We start from the raw sequence: 22,814 nt of genomic DNA, 5'->3' as shown, positions 1-22,814 counted from the left end.
AACTGCCAGCCGCCCCATATGAGTTTAAGATTGTGGCGTTGTTGGATAATATGATGGCGGAATAAACTGACCATAAGTAATGTTGTTTTAGACGTAATGTATAATATAGTACAAAGCAAATAGAGGGTTAAATTGAACTAATTATCATGGAAGAGCTAACGTAGTACAGTGAGGACAGGAACAATATAAGGGGAGACAGATTTTCCTAGGGGATTGAGTAAATAATTGATAATGGATCATATGAGATCACATGTAGCAGAGTTAGGGTAATCAATTAAATAATCATTGTATACTCAAGGAATTTTGAGTGGTTTAATGAATTAGATATGAGGAATTAGAATGATACAAACAATTATTGATGGGTTAAGACTGGGGATATCATGTTTTGTGTGTATCACCATCTCTAGATTATAACCAGGAGAAAGAGATTAGCTCATCTCAGTTAGGCAGTATTTAGGTCATAAAAGTGAGCTATCAAATTGAGTGAGGCCTGGCTATTTGTGATTGTTGTTTTTTCAAATTGGGTTAAAATGGGTTCACAGAGCCAGAGGCTGTACAGAGAAAGGACGAGCCCCCATGTTGCCCTAGTGAAAGAACATTCAGAGGAATGGTTATCACTAGGTAAATGGATAAAACAGGGGAAAAAACATTACTGACTGGCAGAATACACCAAATGGGGATCAGTATGGCCACTCCACTGGGAGATATAGAAGAAAGTTGAATTGGAGAGCAAAAACCCAGCACAGAGTCCACCTGGAGATAAGTTTTAACGGATGACAGGAAGAGATTTTCTTAACTCAGGAACAGGAGGCTGAGTTAGCAGCAATTCCGTTCAAATTATGGTCACAAGGACAGCAGATGTAGGACTAATTAAGGGGGTAGCTCCAGTACAAGTGATTCCTCGATTCGATAATAGACCATACCAAAAGCAATATACTATGAAACCAGAAGCAATAAAAGGGATAATAATAACAATAATGATATGCCATTTAGTGGACGTTTTGTCCAAAGCGACTTGCAGTCATGTGTGCATACATTTTTGTGTATGGGTGGTCCCGGGGATCGAGCCCACTACCCTGGCGTTGCAAGCGCCGTGCTCTACCAGCTGAGCTACAGAGGACCACCTGAGCTACAGGGATAACACCTACATTTGAGCATTTACTTAAGGGAGGGGTGATAATTCCTGTAGATGAGGTACAATGAAACTCTCCAGTATTTCCTGTTAGAAAGGAGGCACCTAGCGCCGACTGGAGGATGGTCATGGACTTGCAGGGGGTTAATAGAAATATCATTCCCAGAGTTCCATGTGTACCAGAGAACTCCTATTTTACAGTGATAGATTTAGCTAATGCTTTCTTTAGTATCCCAGTTCATCCGGATAGTCAGGGGTGGTTTGGCTTTACTTTTCAGGGAAGGAAATGGACTTAGGTTAGGATGCCTCAAGGCTACTCGGAAAGTCTTACAATCTTAGCCCAGGCTATAACTAGGAATTTGGGAAAGTTTGAACCTAGGGAAGGAAGCAAATGTTAGTTTATGTAGATGATATTCTATTGGCTAATCCCACTCAGGAGGGATGTAAGAAGGATACAATCCAATTGTTAACCTTCCTGGCAGAACAGGGACACAAAGTGAGCAAAAAGAAACTTCAACTTTGGCAGAGCGAGGTCATTTACCTAGGTCACACTATAACACAGGAGGGGCGAATGTTAAACTCATCCAGGAAAACTGCTATATTTGAAGCGCCTAAACCGTTAAAACAAAAAACAAATGATGAGCTTTTTGGTAATGATAACCTCCTGTAAAAGCTTGGGTACTCCATTATGTACTGCATACGGGTAAATTAAGTGATCTTATCTATGGGAAGGCAATGGCAGCCCATGGTAAAGTAATTTGGAACTCTAAGGAAGCATACATACATCAGGGATGTTATCCAAATGGTAGAGAGTTACGAGGGATATGACATTGGTAGTGATTTACAGATGATGAGGTTTTTTGGTGGGCTATTAGATATAACTGGGTTAATCATGAACATAGAGGTTTTTATTCTTTGTTGCTAGACAGAAGACTTAGGTGAACTAGAAATAGACTTGTCATGTCCAACAATTAGTCTTCAGGTCAAGCCCGGGAGAGCCTGGGTAGAACAGAGTTTGAACTAAACATAAGTGTTTTTACAAGATAAGAGATTGATTGATTGGATTACTAATTGATTCTGAACTGGATGAAAGTTGAATTTAGCTGCCATAAAAGACAAAGGAAGTGGGAGGAGCAATAAAGAAGCAAAAGACAATCTAAAAAATGATAGGCATGGCAATTGGATGATAAATTACATAAGGATGGTTTAGAAAGGTGGTAATATTGACACATGGGCAAATCATGTGTCAAAAAGGGGGAGTGATAGGATTAAATAATAATGATAGGATTAAATAAAATAAAAAAAACAACAATAGAAATTGAGAGCTCTAGAAATTGAGAGCTCAACATGTATGTGTGAAGATAGTTTATTAACCACACCCGTATATCAGAGGTTTTGTGCCCCACAGGTGAACTAAAGGAGAAGGTGACCCACTCTATCTCACCAGGGGACTGGGTGTGGATCCAGTCCGGAAGCAGGCCTGTTGGGAAGAGCCCTATCAAGTCCTATTAGATCCACCTGGGTGCATGTCACACACTGCAAAAAGGTAAACCCAGTTACACCTGATGAACAAACACAGAGTTAGGAGAAAGAACCGATCACCACTAGGGCTCGGGGGTTGGCTCCTTAACGAAGATTCCCTTACCCTGTCTGATCATCCCTGTGTGAGTTCGGTAGAAGGTGTTGCAATGGGTTGGCGTCTGACATGTTCTCAGGGCGAGGGTGGGGATTCACAGGTCTCCTGACGGTAGGTAGCTGTCTGATTGTGGGGGCCATATTCCTAACACACACGGACCCTCCTGTTTCAGCCAGAAGTGGTAGTTAACCTAACACAAGTTTAAAAGGCATAGGAGACAGCTAGACGTAGGGAAAGGGGAAATACTAGGGACCTTAGGGAAGGACATCACCAATCTCCATACACAGTTTAGGGACAGGTGTAGTATTGCGAAAGTAGGGAATTATCAGAAATGGCAGTGCGACCCATATAAGGGTAGGTACTGTCTGAAAGTCTGAATTATGCTAAAAACAGATTACAGACCTGACAATTGAGATATCTTCTTCAACTGGGGCACCCTATAGAGTAAATCTCTCTGAGGGAGGTAATGAGACTATAGACCTGAAGGAAGTAGTACAGATGGAGACGGAGTAAATAGATTTTAACCTGTGGTTGGAATGAATTCAGTATACGGTCTAAAGAGGACTGTTATGCCTGTAGGACAGCCAAACCAAGGTTAACAACTACTCCGTTCCCCTTGACAGGCTTTAACTCTGTGTCAGATTTATCCTCCATGCAAGCCACCTGGGAATGTGGTGGAAGAGTCTTATGGTAACTTGCACTATCTGTATCCCCCGATAACAAAGTCATCCCAACCTGGGTTGCCTCAGTTTGAAGTCTCAGGGGATTCTAATTGTTTTTCTAGGACTAGTAAGATAGGATACAGGGTATGGCCTCTTAGCTCCTGCTCCCACACAGAGAATGTCACAACTAAAAGAGACCATGACTAATCTCTCCTCTTTGTTGCAGCCAGAGGATTTTAGGAACCAAAACCAGGCCCGTGCTGACATCTGATGGATGTGTGGTGATAACTGATTGTGAACTCACCTACATACGCAAACAATCAAATGTGTCAGAGACTGGTGAGTTGTCACGTAGAAAGTAGGACCTCCTCCCGGGATCCTTTGATGAAAGGATATATATTGATGGGATCCACAATCAGATCGCAGCTGGGTTTGAATCAAGTATTTTCTGGTGGTCAACAATTAATAAAAACGTAGATTGGATAAATTATAAAGATTTATAAACCACACTCGTGATGCAATAAAGGGATTAGCTGAGCAGACAGCGGTAACTAGCTTAATGACATGGCAGAATAGAATAGCTTTAGATATGCTTTTGGCTGAGCGGGACAGGGTTTGTGTTCTGTTTGGATATATGTGCTGTACTTTCATCTCCAACAACATAGCACCGGACGGGCCCGTGACCAAAGCGCTTGAGTGACCATCACCACGCTGGCGAACGAACTGGTTGAGAACTCTGGTATTGATAACTCCATAAATGGGGGTATGAAGCCACTCACTGAGGGTAAACACAGACAAGAAAGACGTGTGGTATCACAGGACACATTGTGCTAAAGATATAACTCCGGGGAGAACTCTAGATCAGGTACAACAAGATTTAGCAGCAGAAGGGGAGTGATGCTGGTACTGTGGTTAGTAGTGGGGTTGAGCCTAAGGGAAGCAGTGTTCACAGCCCCCACTCAGTACCATAACATAGTCATTACCTTACAGGAAGGGGAATCTCAAGTGGTGTCCCTGGAACCATGTAAAATTTGGTCATGGAGAAATAGGGCTAGTGGAACTGGGGACATAGGTTGCATTTACAATCAGAAGGACAACTGCAACAAACTATATCCATATGTATTGCAAAGGGACATTTATCTATGTGAAGGTAAATGGTGTCCATACTGGGATTATGTGGTCACAAATGTTGGCACATTTTGGGAATGGAGAAGGGGTTATCCATATGCATTAAAAGACGCTTCTAAAGCGGGAAGGTTTTCAATAATAAAGGGTGTGCAGAGACCCAGAGGGGGTGCTTGTAAAGGCGATGAAATTCTGCTAACCATCCAAGACATTAAACTTACAGATGCAGGGGTGTACACCCTAGCAGCAGTGCGATCCGGACCAGACACCATGGGGGTGTTCACCCTTGCAGTTACGCCTAAACCTGCGAGGAGGGACAAACAGACCCAGTTGAACGGCACCACCACTCCAGAACCGACTCAGACTCGGCCCACTAGGGAATCAGATCCTGTACAGGTAATTAATGTTAGGGATATAACGGACAGCGATCAGCTGGGAACAGAGACTGGCTATGGAGGGAATGATAACACCTGGTTGGCATACATGAGGTATACTGCTAGGACATTGGGAAGACAGGATTGTGTTGTTTGTGGTCATGCGAGACCTGGGTTGGCAACCCACCCATTCGCCTTAGGAGAAGGGGAAGGATGGCAGTGCATATTAGAAGAGTTCTATCACTCAGCGCCAAACACAACCCTTTGCAAGACCTTAAGTTTAATTTTCCCCGAGGTTCCCCCACAGAAAGCACCGGCAGGTGTTAAAGCTTATGGGGGTAATTACAGTTGTATCACGGGGACAGGTGCGGGAAAGAATTATGGTGGGCTGCCACCTGGGGACTGTGTAGTAAACATAACTATGAACAGCACGTGGCCTGTAGAAGGCAAGAACCAGACAAAGGGAGTAGCTGATGTCTGGTGGATCTGTGGCCCTAATAGAAGGCTGACTCCAATCCTAGAGGGGGATTGGAAGGGCACATGTGCACTGGCAAGTTTAATTGTACCTCTGACCATTATTGATGTTTCCTCAGACCAGCTTTTGGGTATTTCTCAAAAAACTCCCGACAGGGAGTCGAGAAGAGTAAGGCGTAGTGCTCCATGGTCAGCAGGAGAGGATATTGGCACCAATATACTGGGTGTGCCCGTGGGAGTGCCATTACAATTCCAGGCACTTAACAGGAATGATGGCTTATGGCACTTATTGCCTATTATAGGTCCTGCTCAGTGGCGGCTCCTGAAAAAAATCTCAGGGGGGGCAATTTTTCTGATGATTTAGGTGACCTACACACATTTTAAAAAAGATATGTCCAGCAACAACATGAAGACAGGGGCAGCATATAAGTCAATGCCAGAAGCATTTATTGACTGATCTCAAAAGTGTTGGCTTACAAAAGCAAAATAAGTTATCACAGTAAAAATAGTCAAGGGTGTTCTTTCACATTCCTCAACACTGCATAAACAATATGCATTTCCATAAACAAATGAAATATCAGCTGAAAATACAGCATCTTGGTATTTGTTCAGATTGCAGGATCAACAAGAGCTTTTACCACATTTTTTGCCTCATGGTTGAATTGGAAATATGTGCACCTGAGCATAATTCACAACAAGCAAGCAGGAGCTTTTGATAGAGGCTACTGAAAACATTGATGCAAGTTATTGGTAATAAGAAATTTTTATAGACTTCCATATTCTGCCCTCTTGTATAGATTTGTGAAAATGAACAGTGATAGACATTTTGCCTGAAAACAGAATTTGAAAATAATTTCTAGAAAAGGTAAACACAGCTATCTGTATGGCTTTGTAAAAATGAACAACCATATTCTGGCCAATTGTATATATTTGTAAATATGAACAACCATATTCTGGCCAATTGTATAGATTTGTAAAAATGAACATGAACAGATTCTTTTATTTTTTTTACTTTTTATTTAATGAAAAATTACTATTTTAAACAACATCAACTGTGAACTGATTCGGGCGTGTGTGTGTTAAAGAGACAGACAAGGAGAGAGAGAGGCTACATTACTTGTACTGAAACTGTTCTCTTCTCTCTTTCAATGCAGCAAAGCAGTCAATTACTTTCTCATTGAAATCAGGCATGCTGAGGACTAGTTCCCTCTCCATGGAAAGCATGGCCAGTGCATTCAGACGTTCCTGGCCCATTGAATTTCGCAGGAATGTCTTAACTCGTGTCAAAGTTGAGAAACATCTCTCAGCTTCAGCTGTTGTCATGGGAGTAGTTATGAGGATGTTCAACAGAGTCACAGTCTCAGAGAACGTCTCCTGGAGGTTGTAGCTCATGAGAACCTGGTACAGTGCCAGTGCACCACAGTTTGATTTTCTCGTCGTCGGCAAAAAGACCGTTCAGTCTCTCCAAAAGCACACTGGCGATTGAGACTGAGGTTGATTCCGAGATGGGAAGGAACTCAAAAAAGCGCTCCTGCACTTTGTGGTTGCTATCTATGTACCTCAGCACAAGCACCAGCTGTGTCTGTGTAGAAACGTCCGTGGTCTCGTCAGCTTGGATAGCTACGAAGTTCGCCGACTTCACCTCCTCCACAATATGTTCCCTCATGACTGCTAGCATACACTCCAGTAGCTCGATTTGAATGGTCTTTGATGTGAACTTCTTTCAAAGAGACAATCGAGTTGCACTGAACGTTAGCCATCTTGATAGTAGTACGTCAATTGATTGACGCTGCTACCCGCTCTTTTCTTAGTTACGTTCATGGTTATGTTACGTATGACGAAAGCGCGTAAGTGCAAGCCCTCAGAAACCCATAGAGATTGTATTGAAAGCTCTGATATTTGAAAAAAAATGATTTTACATGACAGGCTATGAGAGACTTCTGGGGCGATTTTCAACCTGACTGAACTCGCCCCAAAAGGGGCGGGGCCATTTGAAGCACGACTTTAGCCTGATTGGACATTTAGTGGCAGATCAGACGTCTAGATTAGAACACTGATAACTACTGTTGCCGTGATATAATTGATTAGAAAAAAAATCCCTTCCTTTTCCCGTTTGGCAGTGCTTCGCCCATATCGCCCTAATGAACACACCGCCCCTGGTCCTGCTATTGATGCTGCCAAACAACGGTCTTGAATAAATTACATTTACTATAATCAACAGCGTTTTGTTAACTACACCCGCATCACCCTGACTGGAATGTCAGAACAACTAGAAGCCACTTCCAGGGTTGCCAGACAGAACAGGTTAGCGCTTGATATGATGCTTGCCAACCAGGGAGGAGTATGTATAATGCTTGGGGAACAATGCTGTACGTTTATTCCTAACAAAACTAGTCCTGATGGAAGCATCACGAAGGCCCTGGTTGGCCTGGACAAACTGTCAGCTGAAATGACAGGTATGGCTGGTGTAGGGAGTGGTGGGCTGTTCTCCTGGATGGGTGGCTGGTTCGGTGAGTATACATCTATGGTGGTTACTGGATTCCTGACCCTAATACTTGTGTTTTTACTGTTAATGTGCTGTTCTGCTTGTATCGTCCCTTGCCTCAGGAAGTCAGTAGTAGACGTCGTGCGGGCTTCGGGCATGATGCCATTGCTACAGGCCCACGAAGAAGAGTCTGCTGCTGACCCTGAGACCAAGCTGAACGATCCATGGTTTGCCTAAAAACATATATCACTGTTTGGCTGATACAAAGTAAACATTTTTATATTTTTTCCACTGTAATTGTTGTTCCTCCTGATGTGAAGGTAAAGGATTCCTGGGTGGCTGGTAGCCAACTCAGTACATGTTAGGTGTAGGGGAGGACTTGATGGTTTTCTACTACTTACAGATTTTTAATTGAATTGGTGTGTTATATTTTTTCCTCATTTTTGTGATGATTTTTGGTATGTGACACCTTTGGGGGTGTCAAAAGGGGGACTCTAAAAGTTCCCACTTTTTTAAAGCTTGCTAATCACACCTAGCAGGTGTGAAAAGGGGGATTGTTGGGATTTAATTTGTTTGTTGAAATACAAGAGTTTAACCTTTGGATAGAAATTGGTTTCTCAATATCAGATAACTTGTTTGTTGAAATACAAGAATTTAACCTTTGGATGGAAATTGGTGTCTCAATATCAGATAACTTGTTTGTTGAAATACAAGAATTTAACCTTTGGACAGAAACTGTTGGTGTCTCAATATCAGATACCCAGGTTATAGATATTCTACTCAAGGAAGCGGTGAGTGTGACTAACTGTCAGTGGAGTTATCAGCTGTTAAGTCACGATAGGCCGTATCTCAGTGGTTTTACTAAAAAGAACAGAACAAGGAGTAAAGTTGCTATGAAACAGGGCTGATTAAGGACATCAATTTGAGGACATCTACCAGAGACAGAACTACGCCTGGCAATTCAGCGCCTAGGGATTGGGACCAACCGGCGCGCCAACGAACAGGCGGCAAGTCTAAACCACGCCCAGACTCTGCTCTGACAGGCCTGTTCAGAAACAGGAACTATCTCTGTCAAGGGTATTTAAGGAAGAACATGTAAGACAGCCGCCAGTTCTCTGACCTCCCTGCGTGGTGCATCAGTGAGCCCGTATACGAACCCTCATACTTATCATTTATACATTTGCATTTAATAAACTTAGCTTGATTTGCAATAACTTCAATGATGTCTTTCATTCCAATACCAGATTTGAATTGACGCACTCTTACACTAGCTAACTACTCTTGCATTGTTTCCATTGCACCGTAGTGATATATTTGCTTGCTATGTTTAAATGCTTTTAACTAATACCTTTCCAGAGGCTTAACAACATTTGGTCATACTGCTGTTAAAGTGGAAAACAAAGGAAGTGCCCATGCTATTCAAACTGGGTTTCCAGGTTGATGTTGGCTTCATGTATCCAACAGCGTAACCAGAGTGAACAGGGAAACAAAACAAAAATGATCAACTACTTGTTACTTAGTGCTTTTTACATATTCTGTAAATGTGGTGGTTTTGATGATCAAATGGTAAAGTACATAAAAGATACTGGTCTGGATTGAATTGATTGGTTAGTGTAGGGTAATTAATAGGCCTGTGACTAGTGGTTGTGTAAGACTGTATATGCAGTTCCTTAGAGTGTTAGCTATTATGAATCATGGCAAAAAAAATGGTTTGCTCTCTGTGAGTGTTTGCATCTGCATCCTCATCATGACTGTATGTATGCTGTGGCCACAGTTCAAACTATGATTTAGGCCTTTCTTGACTTTATTGGGGACCGATAGAATACAGTCAGTCGGATAACATATCACAAAGTTCTACACCGGTAGCCTGTCTAAGTGAAATTAGCTATAAAGGGAACGCTATAAAGAGATCTGCAATTAGGATAGCTAGTCAACATTAATCTGTCAGTGTCACATCATGATTTACATGGCATTTTGAATATGTCCTCTGTAGCTCAGCTGGTAGTGCAAGGCACTTGTAACGCCAAGGTAGTGGGTTCGATCCCCGGGACCACCCATACACAAAAATGTTTGCACGCATGACTGTAAGTCGCTTTGGATAAAAGCGTCTGCTAAATAGCATATTATTATGCACGATTGCGTAAGTTAGATGTGAGTACAAGGGCCTGGCCTACACAGCCAGACTGTCAGGGGGGAGTTGGGTGTAAATTGTTGGTGAAACCATAAGGAGAGGAAGTACAAACCAACGACGCTAGACAGAGAGGAATATGCTTAAGCAAAAGGCAGTTTATTAAACACAGAGATAGCTGGTACTGCTCAAGCTACATGCATGGGCCCAATGCATGGACCCAATCAATTGCCTCTTATGGAGACAGTTGAGAATGATAAAAAACAGAGTTTACAGCATTACTTTATACAATGTAACACAAAGGAAGGGGTCCTTCTTCTAGTCCCTTGATTGGTTCCCGAGGCGTAGGAGGCGGGTCTGCTCTGTCCAGAGTAGAAGCCCCTTTGGTGCACGGCAGAGTCCTCTGCCCTTGGCACCCGACCAGTAGAAAGAAGTGCAGTTTGTGTGTGTGCGTAACTCGTGAGGCATGAGGATGAGTGTGCGTATGCATGGAGATGTGTGTGTGAATGTGTGTATGTTCTCAAAGGAAAGACTCGTGGGGAGCAACCAGATTGTGGCCTGTGGCGTGGGTGTTGTCCTTGAGAAGATATTGGCTCTGTCCATTGTTCTTGCATAGGAACAGCATTGATTGAAAACAAGCTCCTAACATTAAAATGGGTCATGCACAAGATTTTAGTCAGACCAAGCTATAACATTTTAATATTTACTACGACAAAATGTAGTCATGTAATTGTAACCTCACTTTGGTGAAGGAGTCAGATAAGACATAGGCTGTATTTTGTCTAGGCTAGAAATCACTGCTGGATGTTTTGCATCAGTCTGTGATGAGGGTGAAAGACGAAAACAGACATTTGAGGTCCACGTAATTCAAATTATTGTGCCTGATCTTACATTAACGACGTTTCCAATGTCCAGTTTTTATGTGAGTAAAGTCATACCAAAAAAAATTAAAATGCACCCGCTGTGATAGAAACAGGAAGTGTCAGTACAATTTTATAAATGTCGACAGACAATTTGTTCGTTCGACATGGTGGGATCTTTTTGTGTCGGTAAACTGAATTATGCGACAAATTGCGGTGGAAGCGATTTCCTGCGCAGTTATTGAAAGAATAACCATGTTGAGGTAAATTTGCAGTCACGCAGTGCTATGTTGTGTGGTCCTCCCACTACGACTTGAAAAAGCATGCCCAGTTTATTAGGCTACAGATGCAATAAGTTATAATGAAGTTCACAGGGTGGTGAAAGTGCACGGTGATGAGTTTGATGCTCTTTTCCAATAAATATCAAGGGTCTTAATTTGTATGCTAGTGACATGATGATCAGTGATTAGCTGCCAATTAACAAATAAAAATGATCTTGCTCTTATCCATCTCATCATATAACCTAACCTGTCCAGTGTCCACTTTATCAGCGATCTGTTGTCTAGAGAGCATGCGGCTAGAGAGCATGCACGAAAACTAGATTGGACAAGTTTGCCATTTATTGCAACAGTGTTTGTGACAAAACTATCGATATAGTGAAAAATGCAATGGAAACACTCATGTTCGGTACATGAGAACTTCAACGCAAAGGTGTTTTTTATGTGAACTAACTTTACGTCATCACACACAGCCTTGTATCCGCAACAAATCCGTTTGTTGGAAACAAACCTCTAGTGGGAAAATGCGCAAATACAAAAAAATAAGAATAAAGGTGGACAAATCTGCCGCTCTGCACTTGAGCAAGGCAGTTAACCCCCAACAACAACTGCTCCCTGGGCGCCGATGACGTCGATTAAGGCAGCCCCCCGCACCTCTCTGATTCAGAGGGGTTGGGTTAAATGCAGAAGACACATTTCGGTTGAATGCATTCAGTTGTACAACTGACTTGGTATCCCCGTTCCCTCAATTGCCCTATTTCAAGTAGTTGTATTTTATGGACAAGGCTGCACTACATTCACTATCTATTAGGTCTTGTGTTGTTAGATCACGTGCAGACAGCCTACCTATTACACCATTTTGTTTTGTCCAGAAGCATTAAAGGAAATGACAGATGGCCTTCTGCTACTGCATTTCTAGTGGAACCAGAGCCGTCCCAGGCAGTGACCTCAATGTCTATCAGCCTTCTCAGAAACACATAGGGATATGTATCTCTTCTCGGTGTTGATTAGTATATAGTTGAATTTATAAGAGGGTATTTTCCCACCTTCTGTCAGACACTGACTGAGGAAATGCCCCTGTTGTTCCATCACATGTCACCTGTTACAGCCAATTCCCAGCACTTAGGCTAAACACTCTCAAATCCTGGGCCACTCACCAAAGCACCACTGTGAGGGTGTTTCCTGCTCCTATTTCATACGAAACACTTGTGTTGCTACCTACACCACAGCCCTACTCTGATTGGTAACTCACCCACTGAGTCCACCCCTCTGGCTATTTTCATTCTGTGAAATCCTCGTTCAGGTCGAAGACACCTGCCTGTGACATCGGTTGTGACTTTTTTGACACTGGCCACAAGACCAAATTATGTCATAGTGACGGGGCCAGCGGTGGCACGGGCACGTACGCAAACAAAATAGATAATTTGAATGTTACACATGTCCATCTTGAACCAGATACAAGGATAAGTGCGGGCTTTAGGCAAACTCTTATTAACATTTTGTTGAGTTTGTTTTTGCTTGCGGGAGCATAAATCAACTGAGAACCTCTTCCTCATTGTAGTGACATGTCAGGTGAGAAAGTGGCAGCACTGGGCGCATAGTGTTTCTATCTGCAGACTAGCTAACCAGTACCAGCATCATGGAGTAGACTACCTCGTACATTGGAAAGAATCAACAAACTAACGAGTGATTAGCCTCTGTCTCTCCACTCATGTTGCACCAGATGCATTTTCTTCATATTATCCATAACTTCTTGCGGTGAGTCTTTTTTTGGGGGGGGGTTGGGCTTTGTCTTGTTTCGGTGCATTTGAGAGCACTACTTGTATAAGAGAGGTTTACACAACAGACTTTTGTATTGGCATCCTAGATATTGTTCTTGATGTTCAAATCAATTCTAGTAGAAAAGGGAGTTGATAGGGGCTAATGGGTCACAGCAACATAGCAGCAGAAATGTGTTTTGTCTACAGGCTCAGACATGCTTATGAAGTGAATCATAGTTCGGGATGTGATTACATAAAGAGCTGTGACAAATAATGTGAAACTCCATGCTTTGTTATGTGGTGAGACAGTCGAAATTATGTTTCTTTCCACTCCTCACTCATCAATTGCAGTATTATATCTAGGCTAGGGTTTCACTTCTGCAGCTGAAATTTGGATATTCAGTTACGGTAACCTGTTCGTATACAGCAACAAGAAGCTGTCTCCCAATTGAAGCCCCAAACTTCCTGTTTTCAGATGAGCGCTGTTTATTGGACACAGGAAGGGTCTTAAAATAGCCACTGTAAGTAACTCATCAGCCTACTGGCATTTAGTGAACACGACTGCTGCTGGGGGATACCCCAACACTCCCAGACCACAGAGTGAAGTGTCGTAGTAAATATATTATGTTATAGCTTGGTCTGACTAAAATCTTGTGCATAACCCATCTTGTGTTGGGCCTTGGGATTTAATACAATGCACAAAGACTTCTATCTTGTCGGCCTTATCAGCAGGTGGCTATGGACAACACCCACGCCATAGGTCTCTCAGCTCTCCCAAACTCACGAGTTATTGCTCTGAGGACATACACACACACACACACCCCCCCCACACACACACACACATACACACACACACACACATCATCATCGTTAAACATACACACACATACACACACACACATACACACACACACATACACACACATACACACACACACATACACACACACACACATACACACACACATACACACACACACACACATACACACACATACACACACATACACACACATCATCATTGTTAAGCACACACACACAAAAAACCCCTGCTCTTAGGCTGAACATCTGAAGACAGAGAACCCGACTCAGAGCCAATGCAATGGAGATGACCTCGACCAACTCATCAGGACCAATCGGAAGATCAGAACTACTAGAATCAACCTACTTTATTTTATTGTATAAAATGTCAGCACACAATGTTTAGGGGCTCGCTCTCTCAGATATCTCCCTACGAGGTTGACGAACGGGTCCGTGCACGCTATTTTCAGATATCTTTACCTCTGAATAAACTGCCTTATATTATACAATCATCCACCTTGTCCGAAAGTCTCTACTTGGTCTCCGTTCTCCAGTAAACTTGTGATTATCAACAGAAGACAACAGGGGAGTCTCATTGACGTCCAGCTGGTTTTGTCCTTTACTGAAAGGGCAGACAAGTGAATCAAATTCAGAACATCTGCTGCACCATTGCTGCTTTTAGCTGGTCATAGCATAGTTAGGTAGTTAAGCAAATGTGGATGTTCTTTTCTTCCCACAGGATGAATCTGTTTGCCATTTGGATTTGGTGTATGTAGTTGACTGTTCTCTCTTTCTTTTGTCTTTCAGGTCATACCACATACTGAATGTTCATGATGTCTGAACGTTTAGAAGAAAATTGATGTTCAGAAGAGGTTTTGATTCCAGTGGAATTTGTCAGATCTTTTGCATCACTTTGTTTTGAAAATAAAACACCCTACGTGGCAACGCACCAACACACTGAAGGATCGACCTTTATTTGAAAGGGAAGGCATTTGTCGAAGCCACAGTGCTTCCCCTAGAGACCTCTGTGGGTTACAATGCCTGTGCAAGCGCCGCAATGGACGGAATTCCTGCTGTGTCCCATCTGCACCCAGTTGTTTGAGGAGAGTGTCCGCAAGCCCATCAGCCTGGGCTGTGGACACACCGTCTGCAAAATGTGCCTGAACAAGCTGCACCGCAAGGCCTGCCCCTTTGACCAGACAGCCATCGCCACCGACATCGAGCTGCTAACTCTCAACACTGCCCTACTGCAGCTGGTGGGAGGACAGGTGAGACATGGGCTAGGCTAGGTAGGTGCTACTCAGGTACTAATCAGGTGAGACGCTAGGCTAGGTAGGTGCTACTCAGGTACTAATCAGGTGAGACGCTAGGCTAGGTACGTGCTACTCAGGTACTAATCAGGTGAGACGCTAGGCTAGGTAGGTGCTACTCAGGTACTAATCAGGTGAGAGGTAGGTACTACTCGGATGAGATGCTAGGCTAGGTACTCACTCAATTTCACATTCATAAGATTATGGATATTGTTACTGTTGGGACAGTACCCCACATTCGCATTGGACAATTACTCCCCTTATTCTCTCCACTATTCTCCTAATGACAGTTTGTGTATCACTTGGTGAGGTGACTGCAGGTTATGTTTATGTAGCGTGGGAACAGCACTCTATTTGTATTGCTCATACATTGACTGGTGATGACTGACAAACCAAACATCTGTTTTGGGAATTTGGTGTCTGTCATTTGTCTTGTGTAGTAGTAGTTTACCCGATTCTGGATTGGGCCAGATTTTATTCTGCCAGTCAATGGGATTTTCCAATTACAGTTACAGACTAAATAACTTTCACTTGTCTTATTCTGGCTGTTGTACCTAAAACTTAAAGGGTTCATATTTTGAGTCTTCTTGTGGGAGAGCTACAGTGCATTCGGAAAGTATTCAGATTCCTTGACCTTTTCCACATTTTGTTACATTACAGCCTTATTCTAAAATTGATAAAATGTTTTTTTCCCCTCATCAATCTACACACAATACCCCATAATGACAAAGCAAAAACAGGAGCGTCGCTCCACAGCTATTTTCAGGTCTCTCCAGAGATGTTCAATCGGGTTCAAGTCCGGGGTCTGGCTGGATCACTCATGGACATTCAGAGACTTGTCCCGAAGCCACTCCTGCGTTGTCTTGGCTGTGTGCTTAGGGTTGTCCTGTTGGAAGGTGAACCTTTGCCCCAGTCTGAGGTCCTGAGCGCTCTGGAGCAGGTTTTCATCAAGGATCTCTCTGTACTTTGCTCCGTTCCTCTTTCCCTCGATCCTGACTGGTCTCCCAGTCCCTGCCGCTGAAAAACATCCCACAGCATGATGCTGCCACCACCATGCTTCACCGTGTCATTGTGGATATCAGACACTGTACCAAATTACACAATCTTAAAGCTTTAGAACAGGAGTTCTCAACCTTTCTTACCCTGTTGATTTCAGATCCAGAAGCTACTTGAGGCCCAAGGGAAAGGAGAGAGCTCCTCTCCATCCACTGAGCAGGCAGCCATCCAGACACAGACCTCCTCAGGACAACAGACCAAGAGAAGTGTTAGCATCGCTGTTGGCACAGGTACTGGACTCATTCATCACCGCTTCTGGCAATCTTGGTCATTGTTTGTCTATCCACTGCATTTTGATCCAATTCTAGGCCTATCACTTTCCCGTTTCGAACTGTGCTTGTTTTTGCAAGACCGTGTGACACTCTAGTCTCTTCAAGCACTGTGAAAATCGTATTTCTCACTTTATGGTTCATTTGCGATCTACTGAGAACATGGCCTTTTTTTTCTCCAGGTCTCCTGAATAGAAAAAGTGAATTCGGACTAACCAGTATCAATACACAGTATCAATACACCTATGGTTACTCTTTTGTTGTGTAACTGTCTTGATAAGACATTTTGCTTACTACACATATAGGGTATGTTCGTAAATTCACTCTGGAGTGCCAGACTGCGTTCTGGGCGTAAATTCAGAGCGTTGTCATATTGTCCGTTTGTAAATTCAGTGTTTCGCTCTCGGAGCGTTCAGAGCGCACACTGGACGCTCTGGCCGAGGAGTAGGGTTGATCCGAGCGTTCCTCACGACGGCAGTCAAGCACCCAAGCTAACTGGCTAAAGTTGGCTAGCTTGCTAGCTACTTCCAGATACAAATGAGAGAAACTCCCTCTGACCATTTTACTTGCCCTAGCAGACCTGGTTATCTAGAGCGTTCGATACTACTGCACTGTTGTTAGATACTACTGCACTGTTGGAGCTAGGAACACAAGCATTTCACTACACCCGCAATAACATCTGCTAAATACAGGTGCAGCTCAATAAATTAGAATATTGTGGAAAAGTTAAGTAATTTCAATAATTCAACTGACAAAGTGAAACTCATATATATTGTGGATTAATTACACAAAAAGTGAAGTAGTTCAAGGCTGTATTTGTTTTAATCTTGATGATTGCGGCTTACAGCTCATGAAAACCCCAAAATGTGAATATTGTGAAAAAGTTCAATATTGTAGACTCAAGGTGTCACACTCTAAACAGCTAACTAACTCAAAACACCTGCAAAGGTTTCCTGAGCCTTTAAATGGTCTCTGTCCAGTTCAGTAGGCTTCACAATCATGGGGAAGACTGCTGACTTGACAGTTGTGCGGAAGACAGTCATCAACAACCTCCACAAGGAGGGAAAACATCAAAAATTCATTGCTAAAGAAGCTGTCTGTTCACAGACTGCTGTTTCCAAGCATATTCATGGAAATTCGAGTGGAAGGAAGACGTGTGGTAGGAAAAGGTGCACAAGCAACAGGGATAACCGGAGCCTTGAGAGGATTGTCAAGGAGTGGACTGAGGCAGGAGTCAGTGCATCAAGAGCCACCACGCACAGACGTATCCAGGAAATGGGCTACAACTGTCGCATTCCTCGTGTCAAGCCACTCCTGAACCAGAGCCAACGTCAGAAGCGTCTTACCTGGGCTAAGGAGAAAAATAACTGGTCTGTCGCTCAGTGGTCCAAAGTCCTCTTTTCAGATTAAAGTACATTTTGCATTTAATTTGGCAATCAAGGTCCCAGAGTCTGGAGGAAGAGTGGAGAGGCACAGAATCCAAGTTGCTTGAAGTCCAGTGTGAAGTTTCCACAGTCAGTGATGATTTGGGGAGCCATGTCATCTTCTGGTGTTGGTCCACTGTGTTTCATCAAGTCCAAAGTCAACTCAGCCGTCTACCAGGAAATGTTAGAGCACTTCATGCTTCCTTTCTGCTGACAAGCTTTATGGAGATGCTGATTTCATTTTCCAGCAGGACTTGGCACCTGCCCACACTGCCAAAGGTCCCAATACCTGGTTCAATGACCATGGGATTACTGTGCTTGATTGGCCAGCAAACTCGCCTGATCTGAACCCCATAGAGAATTTATGGGGTATTGTCAAGAGGAAGATGAGCGACACGAGACCCAACAATGCAGATGAGCTGAAGGCCGCTATCGAAGCAACCTGGGTTTCCATAAACCCTCAGCAGTGCCACAGGCTGATAGACTCCATGCCACGCCGCATAGATGCAGTGATTCATGCATAAGGAGCCCCACCCAAGTACTGACTGCATGTACAAGAACATACTTTTCAGAAGGCCGACATGTCTGTATTATGTCATATTCTAATTTTCTGAGATACTGAATTTGGGGTTTTCATGAGCTGTAAGCCGTAATCATCAAGATTTTAAAAAATACAGCCTTGAACTATTTCACTTTTTGTGTAATTAATCCACGATATATATGAGTTTCACTTTGTCAGTTGAATTATTGAAATTACTTAACTTTTCCACAATATTCTAATTTATTGAGCTGCACCTGTATGTGTATGTGACCAATAACATTTTACTTTATTTGACTAACTGTGCTGTTGGCAACAACTGAATTATGTTTTTTTGCTGACGTTTACTGACACAGGTCATATTCAGCGAGTTCGTAAATTCATCAGTTATTCTGCGCTCTGGCACACTCAGACGAGAGTGCTCTGAAATCGGAGTAGATGGCCAGAGTGAATTTATAAACGCACCCTTCGTTGACTAACTGCATCTCTCCCTGCTGTGTAGGTGCTAGTCTGTTCTGGGGCGTCCCTGTCGATGCCCCTGCTCGCGATGAGGAGCGCCCACAGCCAGAGTGGCACACCGACACAGGGCCTGGCGCTCCCGATGGCAGCAGGGCCTCCTCTAGTCGGAGCTCTGGCAGTGCCAGCCTTACCCACAGCAGGCACATAGATGGCTCGGAAGAAGAGAGCGGGGTCAGAGAGAGACGGGTGTCAGGCACACCATCCAACCAGTCAACGCACCAGAGGTAAGAGAACGGTTGGCTGCATTTCAAACTGAACGCTTGTTTTCTTCCATTGGCCCAGCCCTCAATTTGAATTGACTGGAAGAATGCAAGAAAGTAATGGTTGTAGTTCACCACCTAGAACTCTGAACGGGCAGTTTACACCATTTTACTCCCTCCATTTCACAAGAACGAGGCTTCAGTGATTGAATGGAATAGACCAAGCTTTCAATCTGAAACCCAGCCACAGGAGAACATGGGTGATGTGAAAATATGCACGTGAGGGTGAGCCCTCACAACTGGCGTCAGAAGTGTGAAACCACTTCTGTCACCAACTGTGACGGCTCACCCGCTGAACACCATCTGAACACTGGTGCCACCTTGTGGCCATTTCAGTAAAGTATTTTAACCGTAGTATGAACAGCATGTGTTTTTGTGCATTTCCTGCAGGAATCAGTCAGCATTTGGAGACTGTTCTTTCCAGAGTCCAGTGTTGGGGGAGAGTGCCAGCATGTACTACCAGTCCCAGTCTCCACAGAGGGACGGCACCAAGAGTCAGGAGCCCAGGGCGGTGGAGGATGATCAGCGGTTTTATCAGGATCTACTGGTAAGAGTCATCTTTTATAGGGACTTTTATTTGCTCCATGTATGTCAACAGGAGACCATGATTTGCGGAAGAAAAAAAATATACTTATGAGCACGGCTCCAAGTAATTAGGCTATGTATTTGTATTTGCACCGTCTTTCATCCTGGTATACTTCTTTTGGAGAATGTTTCAACAGAACCTAGTATTGCAGTGAAATGCTTAATACAACATGTTATGTGGCCAGCCTCCCTCCTGTGAAATCCCTTTGACTATCTGTCACTTGGACCTAAACATATGAAAAGCGCTTATAAATAAAGATCTGACGTTCTTCATCCTTCCACAGGGCCAAGTGAACAGCCGTCTCCAGGGATCAGTGAACGAGGAGGTCAAAGAGGAAGAAGATCGAAGCACCTCGTACACACTGCGAGAGAGACACAGCTTGTCCCCTAGACAAGTGTCCCACTGTCAGTCCCAGCAGTCATCCCCTAGCCCTGTTCCCGTCAGCTCCCGGAGGCCGGAGCCCAAAGTAGAGCAGCAGCCAGGAGGAAGGGACCAGGTGCTCCACGCCACGCTGCGCCAGCTGCAGCAGCTAGGGGTCAACGTGGACCTGGACTCTGCCGACCCCGGGGGCAAGACCACGCGCAGCTCTGTAGAGAGTGCCAGGTATGTTTGCCTTGAAGTTTCAGGTTTACTTGACCATCTTTGCACGTAGGTCATAGAGGTAGTAGTATTATGGTATAACAAGAGGATGTTTCAGTTGTGGGAAATGGACCCGTTATGATGGTTATCGCCATTCTAACATGACAATAGGGGCCATTACAGTGGCTGTTTCTCTTACTTTCTTGCTCATTCTCATGTAAGCTCGACATAATTTAGCTACGTAGGTTACATTATGCAGAAGGTGTTCCTGTAACTTTGATTTAAAATGCAGCTTCCGTTTCCTTCTCCCCAGTACCCTGGCCGGCATCAACCCAGAGGCGGTCATCAGCAGACTGACCCTCCCAGAGTCGATGGGGACCAGCATGTGGGGCGGCAGCGTGGACCTCAGCCTGGAGGCCAACGCCATCGCCCTCCGATACCTAAGCGACCAGCAGCTCTCCAGGCTCTCCGTAGGGGGAGGGCAACAGCCCCCCAGGGCCCGTCCCAGGTTCAGCCCCTGCACACTGCTCTCAGAGAAGCCCCCAACGGAGAAGAGCGCCATGGGACAGAGCAGTATTCTGTCTCCGAACAACATGTCTTTAGCCACCCGCAAGTACATGAAGAGATACGGGCTGATAGAGGAGGGGAGCGGGAGTGAGGAGGAGGAGAGGGCCGAGGGGGAGCAATCGGAGATGGGATACACTGTACAGCTCCATGTTCAACCGGAACAAGAAGGACTAGGAGAGTGGGAGCACAAAGGTTGGGTTCTGAAAAACATCACAAACGAGTTGCCCCACTCCGACCCTGTCCACCCCCAGGCACTGCATGCAGACTCTCAAAGCCAGCTACTCAGAGACTTGCGTCCTAAAATGCAGCTTTTGGCCCGCGGCGCCAAACACAGTTTGGAGAAGGAGAATGGCGCCAAACAGCGGCCATCTTTTGGAAAAATGCAGAGGGAGTGTCCTCAACCAGAAGGGTCGATGGGAAATTTCTTGGACCTAAGTAGACTTCGACAGCTGCCGAAACTCTTCTAAAGGACCCATGGGAACTAATGCAAAGGGAACTCAAAATGACAAATGAAATGTATTGTCGAATCCATTGGGATTTGTCAGTTTGCTTGTTTACTTAGTAAGATTTTTTTGGTGCGTACGCACATTTATGGCTTTGTCCGTACGCAATGTTTTAGTATGAATTCAACGCAAGTCTTTGTACATGAGGCCCCAGGAGGATAGGGAGCTGTTTATTATGTTCAACATAGGAGGGCCAATCACAGAAAGTAGCTCTTTCAGTAGTTTCGTTGGAATAGGGACCAGTATGCAGCTAGAAGGTTTAGAGGCCATTACTATTTTTGTGAATGTGTCGAGAGATACAGGATTAAAAAACTTGAGTGTCTCCATTGATCTTAGGTCCTGGCAGTTCTGTGCAGACTCAGGACAACTGAGCTTTGGAGAAATATGCAGATTCAAAGAGGAGTCCGTCATTTTCTTTCTAATGATCATGATCTTTTCGGCGAAGAAGTTCATGAATTCATCACTGCTGAAGTGAAAGCCATCCTCTCTTGGGTAATGCTGCTGTTTAGTTAGCTCAAAAATACATTTTGTATCGTTCTTATTCTCCTCAATTATGTTGGAAAAGTTGGCTGATCAAGCAGCAGTGAGGGGTCTTCGATATTGCACGGTAATGTCTTTCCAAGCTAGTCGGAAGACTTCCAGTTTTGTGGAGCTCCATTTCCATTCCAATTTTCTGGAAGCTTGCTTCAGGGCTCTGGTATTTCTGTATACCAGGGAGCTAATTTCTTGTGACAAATGTTTTTATTTTTAGGGGTGCGACTGCATCCAGGGTATTACGCAAGGTTAAATTTAGATCCTCAGTTAGGTGGTTAACTGATTTTTGTACTCCAACGTCCTTGGGTAGGTGGAGGGAGTCTGGAAGGGCATCTAGGAATCTTTGGGTTGTTCGAGAATTTATAGCGTGGCTTTTGATAATCCTTGGTTGGGGTTTGAGCAGATTATTTGTTGCGATTACACAACCTGTGGCACAACCACTTCCAGGTCCTAATAGGCCTACTTATAATACTATGGTTATTATGTGCTAAAAGAGCAAGGATTTCCTTCTTACTGAAGCCAAATCTAAAGTATAGTTTCACCTGGTCATCTAACTGCAGGCATTTCAATGGTGGGGCACACGGCAACAGCAAGCCAGGGAGACATGCAGATAACAAAAATCCCCTATTTTAATCTCGAAATATAACTGTGACTTTATTCTCGAAATAAAATGGCGAGTCCCACTATTCTGGAAATATTGCCACCTTATTCACGAAATGTAATTTTGACTTTATTCTCAAAATATTGCCACTTTTTTAAAAGTCCTATCTATGTACCACCACCCATAATTCTTTCTCTTCACTTGGCCCTAATACTCTTCCATACATTTTTCTACTCTACTGATATTTGTGTCACAAAAACTGTTGCGTTAAATAGCAAATGTCATGTGCCTACTCTGGTCTTGGCATCTACGCTCTAACCAAAAGCTCACAGATACAGTGCGGGTAGGCTAGT

At 43.9% G+C, this 22,814-nt stretch overlaps 1 protein-coding gene across 1 annotated transcript; it reads left to right on the top strand.

Moving 5' to 3' along the window:
- Nucleotides 1-12,455: 12,455 nt before the first annotated feature.
- On the top strand, nucleotides 12,456-22,545 carry LOC311130846 (SCL-interrupting locus protein homolog). The gene is made up of 7 exons (XM_084163652.1): nucleotides 12,456-12,912; nucleotides 14,523-14,983; nucleotides 16,182-16,311; nucleotides 18,815-19,055; nucleotides 19,482-19,638; nucleotides 19,961-20,280; nucleotides 20,570-22,545. The coding sequence occupies exons 2-7, from the start codon at nucleotides 14,753-14,755 to the stop codon at nucleotides 21,288-21,290; spliced, it is 1,800 nt and encodes a 599-aa protein (XP_084019778.1). The 5' UTR covers nucleotides 12,456-12,912; nucleotides 14,523-14,752; the 3' UTR covers nucleotides 21,291-22,545.
- The last annotated feature ends 269 nt before the right edge of the window (nucleotides 22,546-22,814 follow it).

Source organism: Coregonus lavaretus (assembly GCF_964263955.1).
Source record: "Coregonus lavaretus genome assembly, chromosome: 6".
Lineage (NCBI taxonomy): Eukaryota > Metazoa > Chordata > Actinopteri > Salmoniformes > Salmonidae > Coregonus > Coregonus lavaretus.
Note: the sequence above shows the minus strand (reverse complement) of the source record. Positions and strands in the feature narration are given on the sequence as shown.

Bases quoted from the DNA above. Each gene is read 5' to 3' on its own strand.
- LOC311130846 (XM_084163652.1), top strand. From the start codon at position 14,753: ATGCCTGTGCAAGCGCCGCAATGGACGGAATTCCTGCTGTGTCCCATC. The intron at 14,984-16,181 runs GTGAGACATGGG...TGTTGATTTCAG, and splicing joins TGCAGCTGGTGGGAGGACAG to ATCCAGAAGCTACTTGAGGC. The intron at 19,639-19,960 runs GTAAGAGTCATC...ATCCTTCCACAG, and splicing joins GGTTTTATCAGGATCTACTG to GGCCAAGTGAACAGCCGTCT.